Genomic DNA, 17,191 nt, shown 5'->3' on the forward strand with positions numbered 1-17,191 from the left:
TGTGAATTTACTGGCTATTGTGTTATATCAGTTTTTACTTACAGTAGCAGGTATGAAAGTATCTACATTCTAAAACAATATCATCTGTATTTAAATCATATATGTTGCCTTGCCAGTAATATTTATTTTGATATGTTTTTCATTTAATTTTGTTTCATATTTTTATTAGGATGTGTTTGGCTGTTTTTCTGTTCCTTCTTATTTGCCTATGCTATTTTGTAGATTGAATCTTGAAGAAGAATTAGATCAGATGAAAGTACGTAGATCTATGGATAAGGCTACAATACAAGAACTGAATCTGTGTCTGCAACAAGAAAGGGAAGGTAAAAAATTTTGTAGAATTATATAATATTTTATTAGACAGAAAATATTTTATTTGATGGGTTTTCTTTTCTCACAATAATAATTTTTTTAATTTCTAATTTGGAATTCTGCCGACACATTAACATACATTCTTTTTTTAAATGTACAGTTTATTCTTTTTTAGCTCTCTACATGATTCATAAACTAGTAATCATTCATCCTAAAAGGAAATAGTTTTTCAAAACTTCGTATCTTGAAAATTCAAAATGACTGGTGCAGTGTCCAGACCCAAATGCTATAAAATCTGCAATATAAGATTCTGAATTTTTATAGCATCCCCAATAACCAAATAAATTTGGACATTTAACCAAAACGATGAAATATGTGAAAATGATTCCCACAAGATTGCTTCTATTTCTGTATCCTTGCCACCTCACTGCTCCTATCCTCATGCACCTCCTTTCACCCTCTGTTTTACTTGAAATGTCTGGGGACTACACTGAGTTTCAAGAGAACTCTTTTTAGTCCAACCAGGCACTGCTTTTCTAGAAGGTTCCTGAAGCTCAGCAGTACCTGTAGGGATATCCCACAGGTCTCAATGTGAAGAAGCCCCATTGTTGGGGAACTGCAGTATTGGTGAGTAGCTTTATCCTTTTTGTCTGCTAGCTGCTTTCCATTTCTATTTCTGCAGAAATATTGGCCAGGTTAGTAAAACAAAATAAAGTAAAAAAAAATTTTAAAAGCATATATTTTACAACCAGGCACCCAGTTCCAAAAAAATCTGTGAAAGCATCTAGCTGCTAAAAATGGCAAGTGGCTGGATTCTCACCTGTTGCTATCTAGATCCTATTTTCATCAAAACAGATAGGGTGGATTGATTTAAATCAAGGTGATTTAAATTGCCAAGTGGAAAGCTCGATTTAAATAATTAATTTTAATCAACTTTTCCATTTCTACTTCAGTTATTTTCTAAAGAAAGGTGCATTCTCATTGTTTGATATAACCATTAAATTTATGTTAATTTACAACTAAATAGAGCCTTTACGCGCAATTTGATACATCATTTTGCTACCTAGGAGGCTACATCATAACTATATACATTTATTTAAGCAATTATATAGTTTTAATATTTTCAGATTCTTATTAATTTTACAATTTTAGTATGTTAGAAAATGATGAATTATATATTGCTTATTTACTAGATAATTAACTTTTTACTCATGGTTATATAGAAAAGCAGCCATTAATTCAAAGTTTTTGAAAGAGACTCATGGAGTCAGTGTATTTACTTTCTATTTAAATGTTTTAAGAGATTTTAATAAATGTAGGCTTTAATCTATTTTGTATTAAATTCATATTTCATTTTAAGTAGGTTGATTTTTTTGAAAGAAAAACTTAGCAAAATCAAAGAAATCTGATTTGAAATTAAAAAATCTGTTTTTTTTTAAAAAGAATTTTTAAAAATCATCAATTTTTATCTACCTGAAAAGAGGTATTGAAGTGGAAGAAACCATCACTCACTTTGTTTTTTCTAGTTTCTAGTTTTCTAGGTTTTTTTTCTATTTTTTTTCTAGTTTAGTCTCCCTTCACACAGAACCAGGAATGGAAAGGCAGCTCGGAATGAGCTGGCTACCTACTGAACAATAACTGTGTCACTTTCTAAAAAAAATTTAGATCTCGGGAATCTTAAAGGCTCCTAAAGTATTTAGTACTTGAACGCTTAAAAGAACCCCAAATCTTTACAGAATAAAACATCTTTATTTTTTGAAATATATATTCCTCTCTTCTTAAAGAAAATTGTACACAAATTTCAGGCTATGCAAATACATTAGTCCCTTGCACTTCTAAGGTGACTGAAAACAGAAGATTAAACACAGTTGAGTTGTGTGGGTATCCAGTTTAATTGCATTTCCTATCAATTGTTGTTGCATACCTGAACACTATAATTTTTAATAATTTTTCTACAGATAAGTAGCAGGCTTAAATCCAAGGATATATTTCAAGTAAAAAGTCTCATTAGTGTGTCAGAATGAATTTATTACTTGTGAAGGTAATGTTTACCAGTCCAGTCTCAAAAATGACTCGCTCATCCATACTACAATGATGAGCTGCTTCTCTTATGCTTCCTCTGCACACCTGAGAAGATGCACAGCAGGAGAGAACTGGTGTAATAGACAGTTTTGCACAACGTTTTCTGGTTGAACTCCTAGGAGCTTGGCGCCATAGAAAACTTGATGTGTATAAAGTTTCCTATGCTAGCTTAACTTTAAAGGTGTGATGGAATGAAGATTTACAGTGATCATGGGATGGGGGTCCCCATATCTTACTGGTGATCCTTGGAAAGGTTTTGCCAAGACAGACAAGGGTTGTTTTTAGTTAAAGCACAACAAAGATTTTCAGCATTGACTCAGAGGCACAGCCATACAGGCAGTAATTAGATGCAACTAAGTCTAGTAAAGTGTAGAAATGAACCTTGTTAACGGTCAGAACCACGAGATGGTTGTTTAGAAGTTAGGACAGAGGGCTTGAGAGATACTGTAGATATTTATGTTTTTTGGTTGGTTGGTTGGTTTGCGGGTCTTTTGTGTGTGTTTTAGGGTTTAAACCACATATGGGAATTAGCCACCTACATGGGTCTTTTCAGTTTTGTGTTTTGTTTGGAGAAGAATCTTTAAAAAAAATTCATAATGCTGAAATCTCAGATTGGAGAGAGCGAATGTGTGTGTTTCTTTTTTTGGGGGGTGCAGGGGGCAGTGGCAGGACGTTATTTTTAAGTTTAACCTTGCTAGATTTCAGACTATGCCCTACTGCAAATTGTTCCTTGTTTTCGTCTTTTAAAAAAAAAAGGGAATCTGAAGACCAAAAACTTAGCTGCAGACATCCTCCTGTGTGCAAGACAGGAATGCAATTTCTGGGTGTGTCCTAAAGTGCCCAGAAGAGGAGCTCTGCTACCACAGAAAGATCGGCAAATAAGAGCATTCTTTTTGTGTGTACCTTAGGAAGCGAGCTCATAGGTAGGTGTCGAGCTTCCTAAGCGCCACTGGAGCAGAAAATAAAGGTATATGTATTAGGGCCCTACCAAATTCACAGTCCCTTTTGGTTAATTTCTCAGTCATAGAATTTAAAAAATCATAAATTTCATGATTTCAGCTATTTAAATCTGAAATTTCACAGTATTGTAATTGTAGGGGTCCTGACCCAAAAAGGAGTTATGGGGGGGTGGGGTCACAAGGTTATTGTAGAGGGGGTTGCAGTACTGCTACCCTTACTTCTGCACTGCTGCTGGTGGCAGTGCTGCCTTCAGAGCTGGACAGTGGGAGAGCGGTGGCTGTTGGCTGAGATCCCAGCTCTGAAGGCAGAGCCACCGCAAGCAACAGCACAGAAGTAAGACTGGTATAGTATGGTATTGCCACCCTTACTTTTGCGCTGCTACCTGCAGAGCTGGGCCCTTAGTCAGCAGATGCAACTCTCCAGCCGCCCAGCTTTGAAGGCAGCGGCGAGAAGTAAGAGTGTCATGGTATGGTAATCCCACCCTTACTTCTGCACTGCTGCTGACAGGGCGCTGCCTTTACAGCTGGGTGCCTGGCCAACAGCCACCGCTCTCCAGCCGCCAAGCTTTGAAGGCAGTGCAGAGGTGAGGGTGGAAATACCCCAAGCCCCCTAAAATAACCTTGCAACTCCCTTTTCGCACAAGACCCCCAATTTGAGAATGCTGGTCTCCTCCATGAAATCTCTATGGTATAGAGTAAAAGCACACAAAAGACCAGGTTCACGGGGGGAGACCAGACTTCACGGTCCATGATGCATTTTTCATGGCCGTGAATTTGGTAGGGCCCTATGTATTGCATGTAACACTTCGTTGGGTAAAATGTTACATATTAGCATTTGGCTGCATGTGTTTCCCCGGTTGGCTTCTATGACAGATATGTGTTAATCACAATCTAAATTACACCACTTTTGAGAAAGTTTGAGGTGAACCCATTCAGTCATTTAGTAATTTGAATGACTTAAGTCATTTTTTAAAATGTGGGGCTGATGTCTAGCTTTTCTCAACTTCCTCTCAGAAATCATTCAATTTTAACAGTTAATACTTTCAATAGAAGTAGATTTAAAATAGCAGCTGTAGGAGATTTTAAATTAAGGTTTTTAAATAAAATTATTGAAAAATAACCAAAAAATGATGATAAGCATTTTGAATATTGCATGTTATGTTCTATTTTTATATATACTATGAGGCTCTACCCCTCAGTTTGTCTGAAAAATTGAACACAGTTTTAATTATGGAGTCAGCACCTTCAGAATAATAAATATATTTATATACTACACCTGCACACATGTACTACAATGATATGAACACAATAAAAACATTTTTATGATCACAGAAGGTGATGTGTAACAGTTGAGTATGCAGGTTTTCACAGTAATTACACACACAAATTAGATGACATGTTTTTAGTTTTTAAAGTTCATCATTTGTACTCAGCCCAGTCTCACTTATAAATCACTTAAGGCATGTCTGCATTAGCAAGCTTACAGCTTCAAAGCTATATTGATACAGCTGTACACTGTAAGATTGCTCGTGCGTAGCTGCTCTATGCCAATAGAAGAGAACTCTCCTGTTGACATAATTAAACCACCTGCAATGAGAGGCGGTAGTGGACACAGCGCTGTACACAACGGGACGTCTTTTGGTGTAAGATATGTCGCTCAGAGCGGTGTTTTTTCACATCCCTGAGTGACATAAATTATACTAACAAAAATGCCAGTGTAGATATAGCCTTAGTTTAAACAGTTCATACATTCAGCAGAAGTAGTTCTGCAAAAAAAAAAAGCTAGCAGAAAGAGTAGCAGAAGTGAGAGAGAACAAGTACCATTGACAGAAGAATAGTTTTAATTTTGGAGTTAGCACTCCAAAAGCAAACCAATTTAGCAGGAGAAGTTTTTAAAACTATTTTCTTTGATGGTAGATTATAGCTTCTCTAGTCTCTCCCATTATCCTTCATATACTGAGATAAATTATCTAACAAATCCTATTCCCGGAACTATTCCATCCCATTTATGATCATGCATCAACAAAGAAGTAAATGAAAGAAAGCCACATTGATTGTATTTCATAAAATATGTAGAAGAAAACTATATTTTCGAAATTGAAAAATAAAATTTATAAAGTAAGAAATATTTTGTCAGTGTTTAATGTAAGGGAAACTAAATGTAAATAAATTAAGTTCTTTAGGTGTTCTCATAATATTCCTTTTAATTTTGTTGATGCAAGCCAGTTTATCATTCAGAATAAAGACAGACATTTTTCCCTAAAGATTGTCTCTTAGCGTATGTATACACTGCAGCGTAAACCAGTGCTTGAGTCCAGGTTCAAGCCTAACCCCCTTTGTATCTACACTGCAATTCCACTAACCCAGGGCTCGGACCCAGGGTCCCAGGACCCTGCAGGGCTGAAGAGTCTGAGCTCGAGTTAAGCCAGAGCTCAGGATCCAAGCCCAATTGCTATGCAGTGTAGATGCAGCCCCACTTGACTCAGATCCTGGGAGTCAGCTGGAAGTATCCCACATTTCCATTGAACAACTTTCTTAATCCTCTCTGTCCCAACTATCTGCAATCTTCTCTATTGAAAATGGAATTTTGCAAACAGCAGCAGCTCAGATCAGCGTTAACGCTTTCTCTTTTGATCACCAATCTGCAAGCACACTATCCGATAGCCTCCTGGGTTTGCAATGGAAGGTGAACTGATCAAGCCTTTTACAAAGTGAGCTGGTTCCTGGTAACATGCAGGGTTGGTAGTAAAATTTTCTGACAGTGTAACACAGTCCTAGGACTAGAGTGGCAACATTACTGGATGTGAGGGTGCTAAAGACTCTGGGATATGGTTACTTTGGCTCGGGATCTGTTCATTGCCGTGTGGATACCAGAGCCCTTGGTTCAAGCACAGGTTAGAAAAGTCTTAATGTAGGGTTAAAATACAATGTAGACGCTCAAGCCAAAGGTTCCTTAACATGGGTTCATGGGACTTGAGTCAGCTGACCATGGGTTTACATTGCAGTGTAGACATACCCTTATTTGAAGACTAATGTTCAACTTCCCATGTCAAGTCAATATGAAATATACCTTGTGCCATATTTTAGCAATATTCATGAACAGCATGATTCAAATGTATGAGTATATGCTTTTTGATTTGCCTCAAATTAACACTAAGAGGTGGGGTCCCTTCAAAATTAGCTTGATGTGGACATTGAAATAATGAGTGTGTCAGATAATGCAACAACATGCAGTTCCTTTGGGAACTATATTGTTCTAAATTTATGAATGTTCCATGTATTGTTCTGAGCTAGGGATTGTGTTCTACTCCCTGGGGGAGGGTTACCATAGCTCCTTCAGGAACTAAAAACAGTAGGGGTGATTATTGCAATCCCTAGAATTGTACACAACTCCAGAGAAGTACCTTCCCCTGTGGTGGTTTGCAGACACTGGCTCTAACAGATACCAGAAGTCAAGGACTCAAAGAAAGGGCTTTTGATATAAAAGAGCCAGCTTGAACAGAGAGAGGGACCATTTTTTTTTTCAACAAATGGACCTGACCTTTGGTTCAAGGCCAGACACAACCTTACTGATCAGTTGGAAGGACTTGTCTCTGCCATTGTCCCCAGAGGACTGATGGGCAACTTCTGGTATGTTTAATATGCATCTAGATCTTTTCTTGTTTTATATGTTTTCTCTGTATGCTTTTGTCCTTAAATAAATGTACTCTGCTTTGAAAGAGGTGTTTGAGTTGCTGATAAATTACTGACAATGTCCTTGGAGAGAAACTAAAGAGCAGATGCTGGATGTTTGTCAGACATGCTCGGGATAATGACAGTGAAATGCAAAGGGACTGCAGCCTAACACCCCCAGTCAGAAGGGCGTGGGATGTGGGTCTTTTCCCAGAGAGAAGTGGTGGCTAGAGGCCTAGGACCTGAGACGCATTTGTGGAGCAGACCACAGAGGAAAGGTAGAGGTCAATGAGACACAGATGCTATAATGTGGTTAAATGCAGAGAGGCTGCAACTTCATTAATAACTATTATCTAAGTAGGGTAACTTAACCCAAGTTACCTGGCGGGGTTCTTCCAGTGCAGGTTAGGCACTATTGGCCCCTGATGTACTGTAAGCCTGAGTATGAGAGTGAAGGCCATGCCCACTCTATAGTCTTTAGCATGCCTTGATACTGGTTTCCTGATCTCCTTTCCTCCTATTCACTGGAGGTAGGAGAGAGAAGATGAGGGGCACAGCAAGCTGCACCAGACATAGAAGCGTATTTTGCAGTGCTGTGCTGAGGATTAAACCCCCAAGCAACTCACTAAGTTACAGGGTCTTCAATCACACTTTCTAAACTACCAAGTCCACAAAAGTTGCCAATTGTACAAGTTTACAATTGTAATGTAACCCCCTCGACCCCTTCCCTTCCCTCCTCTCCAACCCTGGATGTCAGGTGGAAGATGGGAAAAAAATCACATATCAACTTGACAGTGTTGCTAGATAGGAAAGATTGCTTCCAGACCCCAAAACTGTTTATCAGCCTAGCCCCGGCAACATAGGAGATCCAGTAACTAGGGTAAGGGTGAGGCTGAAATGGGTGCCTACAATGGCTATCCCATCTGGGAAGCAAACTGTACATACTTGCCTCCCATCAGACAGGAGTCAGTAACCCAGCATCCCCCCTGCTGCCCAGTGGTAGAGGCAATAGACAGGACAAACCGTAGAGCCTGGAGCTAGCTGTAGCATTCTACCCTTACCCCTTCTGCATTCCCACACATTCCCATGCATCATGAGGAAGAGGTGAGTGGTAAGAAGAAGGTTGGGGAGGAGAGTGAAGCAATCGTCCCTTCCTGCCAAAGGTGAAGCATGGAGGGGTAGAGAGGTTCACATGGAACTCTTCCTCAGCCAGTCTCCCTTTCCCTTATCCCTGAGGGTATTTCCACTGGTCCTGACCCCACTAGTGCCCCATGCTGACTAGCAAGGTGAGGATTAGTCCTGGGTGTTTCATTGATTTGTCCAAACTAAAATCTGTAAGCCAAGCTTTTTCATTCATTGTCTTTCTTTTTTAAACTGATAATTCCTTTACTGCATCAGTATGCATCTGATGACTGTCTGCTTCCTAATGGTGAAATTGTATTGCTATCACTGTTGAATTACAATTCCTGCAATCACCTCAAAACCAGATGTGCTGATTTTAAATAAAATGAAGTGTTCAATTGAAAGGGTGTTTGTTCATTCTGTTTTCTCAGTGGGACATAATTATACTTATCACATATGACGGTTGTCACTTTATAATTGAAGACTAGATTCTATGGCTTCTGAGTGTTCCCAGCTCAAGAGTTTTACTTGGGTCTGCCACAGATAGACCATATGTGTTTCTGGGTAGGCTGATGTGATGAAAGTGACTGCAGTTGTAGGCAGACAGGCAAGCACGAGACATTGCTTTCTTTCATGGCCACACTAATTTCAATGAACCATTATGTAACAACATGGAATAAACAGTTTATTTTTTGCTTGTTAGAAATGGCCATGCATCAGTAATCTATAGCTTCTCTTTAATTCGTGTGCTACTGACTTCTATAATATTCCTTAATTTGTGCAGATAATTCTTCCAGCAGTATTGTAGATTCTGTCTGTAGATACAATATACTTATTTATGGTTGTAGGTGCAATATTTATTTTAATATATCTAACTTTGTAATAAACATAATTTGTGCTTTGATTAGTATCTTTGACTGAAAAATCACCTTATTTTTAGTGGAAGACAGTAAATATTGATATTAAAGCTACAGTAGACATTCAAATGAGTGAATATTTAGAAAGATTAAAAGTATTTACATATGATCTTTGTGTGTTACTTAAGAATGTTGTAAATATATGCAGTACCACTGTGCTGGGGGACTGTACTTGGAAATAACATGGGAACTAGCAGATTAATATCAAGGTAAAGGTACATATTCCCCAGATGCATAGTTTTACCTTTTTCAGCTTTTATTATCTTTAGAATAGTGCTCCATTTATTTCATGAATACAGTAATTTTAATTGGTTATGACATGTTCGAAAGACAAAAGAAGGGTCTAATTCACTCTAACAAACTTATTAGTCACTGTTTATATCAAGAGGATTGCTAATCTACAGAGAGTAATGCTGTTTTCTTCTACTCCTACTTTGTTTAGAAATCAAAAGTTTTTAACTGACCTGCAGCGTCCGCTTGTGGTTTAAAATGATATTTCTAAAGCAAACCAAACAGATATTTTTTCCCTTAAGAGTAATTTTTTCAGTTAGTGTAGAAAACAAAACATTTGACTGGCATTTTTACAGTTGGGTTTCCCTGTTTATCAGCATAACTTTCTACCTTCCCTAAAAAAGTCACTCCAAGAATTACTATTCTTTTTTGTGAACAATAATGAAATCAACAAAGAATTAAAATTGAACATTTTTTTGTTCTGATTTACCTTCTAATATCACAAACATTTCCATTTTATCGGTGTGCTTTCTTTAAGAACATTTTTTTAACGTGACTTTATTTTGGGGGAATTTTAGAAACTGAAGTGTGGCCACTGGAGTGGCAAATAGAATCAAGTTCACACTGACTTGTTTATGGTTTTCTAATTTTTATGAACTCACAATATTACAACGGAATGATTTGTGTGCTTTATCCTGTAAAGCACATGATCTTTCACTTAACAAAAAGGGGGTTTAAAGTTTCAGTTCATCCTTATTCTGTTACTGTTTGCTTTGTTCACCAATCGCTCTGATCTTCCTGGCAGGGGACAAGACCTAGAGAACAAAACTGGTAGTGACTGTGTAGATAAAAAGGCAATGAATTCTGCTTTTAAGGCATATAGGGAATAGTCTATAAAAGAATGAAAATGGGAATAAAAGTACAGCATCTTTAACCTGCAGATCTATTGTATCTTTGAAAAGCTTGTACTGTGGGGAAAAAAAACACACTGTGATGCTACAAAGATTCATAATTATGTGACATAAGACTTTGAAAAGAGGTCACCCTTTAGAGACTGACCAAATGGCTTGACAAGAAAATACACCAGATTATTTATAATTGGGAAACTAAAGAACACAGTTCCTTAAACTGTTTGAGTATTGTTTTAGTGAGGATATGTGTGTCACAATATTTTATTTATTTTCTGACAGAACTACTCTTTAGATTTGGTGAAGATGACAGGGTCAAGAACAGTACTCCAAAGAAGAATGTGAAAGAAGTATCAGATCAGACATTACAGAAGGTAAGATATTGAGCCCAGCAAGTTAAATCCAAATTTTAATGTAAAGGATTGTATGTTAAAGTCAAAACTCATGCATTGAAGCTCTGTTTTCTATCTCTAATTTCCTTTCATAATTCAAAAATACTGACTGCCAAAATTATGTCAAAAATCAGTGTTAGTGCAGTAGATATTGATGCATTATGTGAGATAAATGCTCTTAATATCAGAGCAAATTAAAAATGTGTTTAAAAACAAAATGAAGGGCAATAAACCAACACATTATCTAAATTTTCTTTTGCCAAAGTTTATTTAACTATACACATTATCAGACGTGACTCCATACAGCTGTTTTGCTAGAGAATCACATTTGTACATAATAGTGATTTGGTAATAAATTCACTTCTCATATTTTAAATTTTGAAACAATGCTGTATAAAAAAAATCTTAAATATGTAACCTCTCTCTACAAAATGGTACTGTAGATACATGTAGTAGGCTTATCGGTTTAACAGATACACTGTATATTTAGAAGAATCCAACTTACTATACAGCATTTTCACATTTTATTTGTTCAGTGATGAGGTATTCATAAGTCACAGTTTTTGCATTGATATTTTTGCTTTGCACTAATAGTTTTATATGTTAACAGCTGTTCGCTTAAAAGGGCACAGTTGCATTTTACCATATGTTTTTGTTTGCTGCAAAGAAAATGTGTTTTTCAGATAGGCCTATTCCTTTAGCTTTTCATTTGGCCTAATTATATTGGTCTAGTTAATTAAACCTTTAAGAGCATTGTTAATTTGAATAAACACAAATATGTAACTTAAAATGTCAGTATGGCTATTTCTATTTTTTTATATTTGTGAATTAACTTGTTAGGAAGTACAGTAATTTACAGCAGATGACGTGATTGCATATACTTGTAACACTTGCCATATGGTCAGGTAATGAAGTCTGTCATCTCGTTATTACTGAATGACAAACATCATGTTAAAATAATAACACGCATAACAGGAAATGCTCACATTCATTTATCTTAAGGCAGAGTGAGTAATTAAAATAATTTTAACACTACAGTCTAGAATTTCACAAAGTTTATACTAGGTTATTATCTATATATCAGAATTATAATTTTGTTTGCCAGGTCCTGTATAATTTTATATCTCTATGGATATATCGTGTTGTGATGATACCTTAGGACAGTAGTTCTCAACCAGGGGTCCGGAGCCCCCCTGGAGGGCTGTGAGGAGATTCCAGGGGAGCTGCTAAGCAGGGCCAGCATTAGAATCCCTGGGGCCCAGGGTAGAAAGCAGAAGCCCCACTGAATGCATCTGAAGCCCAGGGCTGAAGCTAAAGTCTGAGCAATGTAGCTTTGCAGGGGCCCTTGCGGTATCGGGCCTCAGGCAATTGCCTGGCTTGCTATCCTCTAACGCTGGCCCTGGATTTTATATGCAGGAAACCAGTTTTGTGGCAGAGGTAGTCCATGGAGTTTTTCTAGTGTGTTGAGGGGGCCTCAGAAAGAAAAAGGTTGAGAACCCCTGCCTTAGGATATAAACCCAGAAGATATTTGTTGTTTCCTTTCAGCTACCATAAGTGACTTAAAAGACAATGAATGTAAAAGGTGTTTTAAAGAACTAAGAAATAAAGAAAGCTCAGGTTGGAAGGCTTAATGCACAATGAGTTAATGAAGAGTACTGTTTTGGCCTTTAACCACTGGAGATGTGGGTTCAAATGCTAATCTTAATATAAATACAATGGGTAAAATCTTAGCTTCATTGAAGTCAATAGCAAAATTCTCCTTGATTTCAATGGATTCAGGATTTTCCAATGAGTTTATGTCATCATAGCCTAATACTTTGTTCACTATAAACCTGCTACACATTGTGCTCAAGGGAAGTCCAGCAATGGATAAGCATAGATATCAACGATCTGAGTTCAAGCTCATTGGTAAAGATATATTAGGATGTTTGCACATCACTATTCTTAATTTAACATGTGCACTCAGATCCTTCACTGTCATTTGAACTAAATTCATCCATCACACAAAATAATTCTTTAAGATTTAAAACAATTAAAAACCTTCAGCCCAATACTGCCTGTTAGTACCTCTTAATATTTCTTTAGAAAAACTGTTTGGTTTAAAAAGTTGAAAATTTGTTACTATTTTTGGCATTCCACTCTCTTGCAGAGTGCTGGCACTGGCCAATATTTTATAAAATGGATGTCTAAATTTAGGCTGCTAAATTCTTGTGTAGGTACCTGATTTTTCAAAGAGCTGAGCACTCAGCAGCTCTCACCAAAAATAGAGTAGAGAAAGAACTGGGGTACATCAGCTCCTAGGTAACTGACAGTGAGATTTTTCTCCAAAGTTGCATTGATTTTCCCAAAGACAGTTTGGAATTATCTTATCTGAGTAGCTGTTCCTTTTTAGGGGCCTAGTTCAAATTAAACTTGCTGTTCATTGCTGAATATTGTGGTATTTAGTTTAAACCTTAACCAATGGCACTGAAGGACAGTAAGAATCAGTCTGTTAGAGGTAATCCTGAGTTTGTTTAGACCTCTAGTACATCAGCCACAAAACGTATGCATCGTTTGGACATAGCAAGTCTTTAGGTATGAATGAAAATGCTTTCTCAAATAGTAAAAAGAAAAGGAGTACTTGTGACACCTTAGAGACTAACAAATTTATCTGAGCATAAGCTTTCGTGAGTTACAGCTCACTTCATCGGATGCATCCACTGAATGCATTAGAAAAGAAAAGAAATAGAAAAGTTCCCAGTCTTCAGATTCTTTAGTCCCTAAACTTTTATTAAAATTTCTGGCTGATTTTGAAAGGATATGTTTAATGTTTTTAAATAAGTACATCAAAGAGTTTGATTATTTAAATACCTTGTGCAAAATTGTTTTGTTTTGTTTATAGTTTTTTTAAAAAACTTTGTTCAGGTTGAATTAGTATGTATAACCAAAGCAGTAATGATCTCGGAACACATCAGCAAGGTTTATTAGCATACTTATACTTCTGTGTCACTTTGTCTGGAATTTTAACTCCTTTTACCATCTGCCCTTTGCTCAACAGATGTATTATTGCAGTTAGAATGTATTCATCTACACTGCCTTAGAATTATTTTTGAATTAGGCACTTTAGATTACTTTTGTCCTTGTGCTAAATGTAATTTTATTTTCATAAAATAAATGTAATTTTAAGACATAACAGTTTGGTTTTGTGCTACTTAAAAGGTTAAAAACAAAGTATAATGTTTCACTCTAAAACTCAATTTTGTTAGGTGTGCCAATTGGAAAAGAGATTTAGAGCTCTTGAAAGAGAATCAAAGAAGCTGAAAGAAGTAAATAAACAGTTAACCAAAGACAAAAATGATCTGAAAGCATCTATAAAATGTCACAAAGAAGATGCAGACACAAAAGAGAGAGAGTTAGAGAAGCTACTGAAAAAGTTTCGAGAAATAAAGAAAGACAAAGCCGATCTTCAGTTAGTTATTGATGAGCTGGAGAGAGAGGTTACCTCTCTGAAGAGGCAAGTGGCAGAAGCGAACAGATTGAGAAATGAAAACAAAGATCTGCTCTGTGAGGTGCAGCAATTGAAAAATTCTCTGGACAAAGCCAAAGCAGTGCCTACCATGGCCACTGTAGGAGCAACCAGTGGGCAATGTAATTGTAAGACAGCAGGAACCAAGGTTAAATTAAAAACAACCAAGAAAAAGAGCTCTCTGGGACGTCACCAAGCTTTTCTCAATCAATCCATCAAGGTTATGAGCAATGTATTTGAGAACTTCAATAAGGATGGCTGGGAGGATATGAGTGAAAGCAGGTACGGTGCTCATTAACTTAGCTCTGTAGAGGGGACACCGTGCATATGTAAAGCACTAGCAAATGGAGATTGAATTTCAACTACTGTCGATTTGGTATTCAGAAAAAATACTGTCAGATCTTTTGAAATATCTTGGGAGGTCTTGTTCTGAGCTTATTGACTGAAATTTGCATTCAAAATTAGCCACAACTGCATGAGTATTTGAATAGGTGCCAGGAAACCCAAAAGAAGGCAATGCTTGATTTCTTCCAGTGATGCTATTTTCATGCAGTCATGAGGCTTGAAATTGACAGTTTGGCAGGTTGATTTAATTTGCTGGCCCTTTGCATATTCACCACTGACAGCTAAGGATTCCCAGGCAAGCCTACTAAGTAGGTTTAGTTATCTTGTGACATGCCGACCCGGGAGGAGAAACAGTTTCCCCCCTTAATTTAGTTAGATAAATTTTGAATGACCCATTTCATCTTGCTAGCAGATGTCTACAAGCTGTTTAACATCCTTTAAATTAAGAACCATCTACACTAATTATTTCATGTATGTTTTATGCACAGTCATTGTACTAACTTTAATTAAATGGTGGTGAAAAATTAGTTCTTTAAAAGTAAGTATTAGTGCACATGTCTCCAATCTTGAGTCACAAGCCCCCCAGCAAATAGAACTGCCAAAACTCTTAAATGTTTCGAATTCTTGCTGCTTCTTCCATCTGTCCCCGCACACACACTTGAAGAGGCAGCTATAAGCCACAAGGGCAAATAAATATAAAATGCTGCATAGCCTCCCACTTTTAGTTCTCTTCTTCTGAAAAGACAATAGAGAAGCAAGTTCTAATTCCACCTTGGGCAGAAGATCTGGAAGTAAAGAGACCGTTATTATTTTCTTGTCTCATCCACCTCCTCCCCTCCCATTGACTTTCTGTATGACCTGGAGTGGGCTTGTCTACATGACTATTCAGTTTGTGGCAAGGTGAGTTGTAAATCTACCCCATACTAGCCTGCCACATGCTAAGTGGTTCATGTGGGTCCTGCCGTTGTGTGCTAAAAGTTCCGTAGTATGCTTTAACTTATTCCCATTTCAAAGTGGCGTAGATCAAAGGGAACTGTTTGTGCATATCAGCAGAGTCCACATGACTCTTAGTGTGTGGCAAGTTAGTGCAGGGTATGTTTGCACCTCAACTGTCCAGAAATTAAATGTTCATGTAGGCAAGCCAGAGCAAATCGCTTAACTTCTCTGTTTCTCAGTTTACCCATGCATAAAATAGGGATAATGATATGTACCCCAACTGTGCAAATTATCTTGAGAGCTATGGTTGCAAAGTGTTACATAAGTGCCAAGTTTTCTTGTTATTGCTATTGTTGTTTATATTATAGTCTTGTTTTTTTTCTGATTTTAATATTGCAGACATACTGATTTCATACAAATGATTAAAGTTGGTGGTTTTTTTATTGTTACTATCATTAGCAGGATTTCCTCCTTTTTTAATTGGCTAGTTTTTGCCTTCTGTGGTCAGTTTTGTTAATCATAATATTGTTCACCAAGGGAAAGTAATACCGTGGCTTCAAGACATGCCCCAAATAACCAGAAGATATCTTCTTTGACAGTTGTACTCTGAGCATTTCCTAGATTGATCTTGGCAATGATGGCCCAGAATGCAGGATCTACTAAAGGAAATGTCTTTATTTAGTTATATCTTTTCCATGTCTAAAAATACAGTTCTTTATTACTGAAGGCTGATTCTAAGTTTCAGGGTTCAAGTCTTATGTTTTCTAGATGACAGAACATTCTTTCAAAGCATTCAGCTGAAAAGGAACATCAACAGAATTAGAAATCCCTCTGTGGTACTTCAGCATCTTCAAAACATTATGTTACTTTCCGCTCTTCACAGTCAGTGAGACACATTGATGCATCAGGGGAAGCTTTTCATCATACAAACACATCTTTTTAGACACTCTGCTTTTGAGTTTGAGGCAGCTCCTCCAGTTAAGTGGCCTGATTCTCTACTCCATTATTCACCAGTTTTATGCCACTATAACTCTACTGAAGTCAATGGCACCTTCAGGATAACACCCTGTTGGTTTGGGGGGGGCGGGAAAATAGAGCAAAAGTATCTTGTGCCAATGGATGGTTCAGACTTCATTTACCCACCTTTTCCACAACTCTAGTGGTAAAGCTGGTGATGACCAAGCAGAAAACTAGTAAGGCATGTGGGCCTCTGACCCAGATCATCCTTTCAGATGCACTGCAAATCTCAGGAAAAAAATTAGGTTCCCTCCCCATCTTGTAGCAGTGAGAACAGCTGACTTCAAGGCAGGTGCTTGTGAACATCTCCTAACTGTGACTGTTTAACCTTCAGCAGAAGGTACTGCAGAAGCTGAAGGACCAGCTGAAATGACAGTGGAAATTTCCGTAGGAATAAGGTGATGAGGAGCCTTACAAAGGATATAGAAAATAAGGGCACACTAGATCACAAAGCAAGTTAATTGCAGGGCCTGGAAGAAAACCTAGGTATTAGTATTTGTAGTTGATCTGAATAGTAAGCATTTTTAAAACAGAAAGTACCTAGTTTAAAGGAGTCAGTAAACACTAAGGCGCTGCACTTTAGATATTTTACTAAAGCTTAATTTAACATTTGTCCTAATCAGCATTGCAAATATAGTTCAAGTGAAACAATAAAGAAGTATATTGTCATTATTATTTTGTATTTAATTGAGCACAGTAGTTTGCAGAACACAGAGTATTACATGTTTCCTGCCCCAAAGAATTTAGATTATAACTTACACACAGACCTACCCATAATAACAGATGAGGTTTG

General features: G+C 37.2%; 1 protein-coding gene across 5 annotated transcripts in view; it reads left to right on the top strand.

Moving 5' to 3' along the window:
- The window catches only part of CNTLN (centlein), a 283,198-nt gene that overhangs the window by 176,453 nt on the left and 89,554 nt on the right, over positions 1-17,191 (top strand). For all 5 annotated transcript variants that reach the window (XM_038402595.2, XM_043515178.1, XM_043515179.1 and 2 more), the window contains 3 exons: positions 223-323; positions 10,486-10,577; positions 13,841-14,382. In XM_038402595.2, the coding sequence (XP_038258523.1) occupies positions 223-323; positions 10,486-10,577; positions 13,841-14,382 (735 nt within the window). The remainder of the gene's footprint in view (positions 1-222; positions 324-10,485; positions 10,578-13,840; positions 14,383-17,191) is intronic.

Source organism: Dermochelys coriacea, chromosome 5, assembly GCF_009764565.3.
Source record: "Dermochelys coriacea isolate rDerCor1 chromosome 5, rDerCor1.pri.v4, whole genome shotgun sequence".
Taxonomy (NCBI): domain Eukaryota; kingdom Metazoa; phylum Chordata; order Testudines; family Dermochelyidae; genus Dermochelys; species Dermochelys coriacea.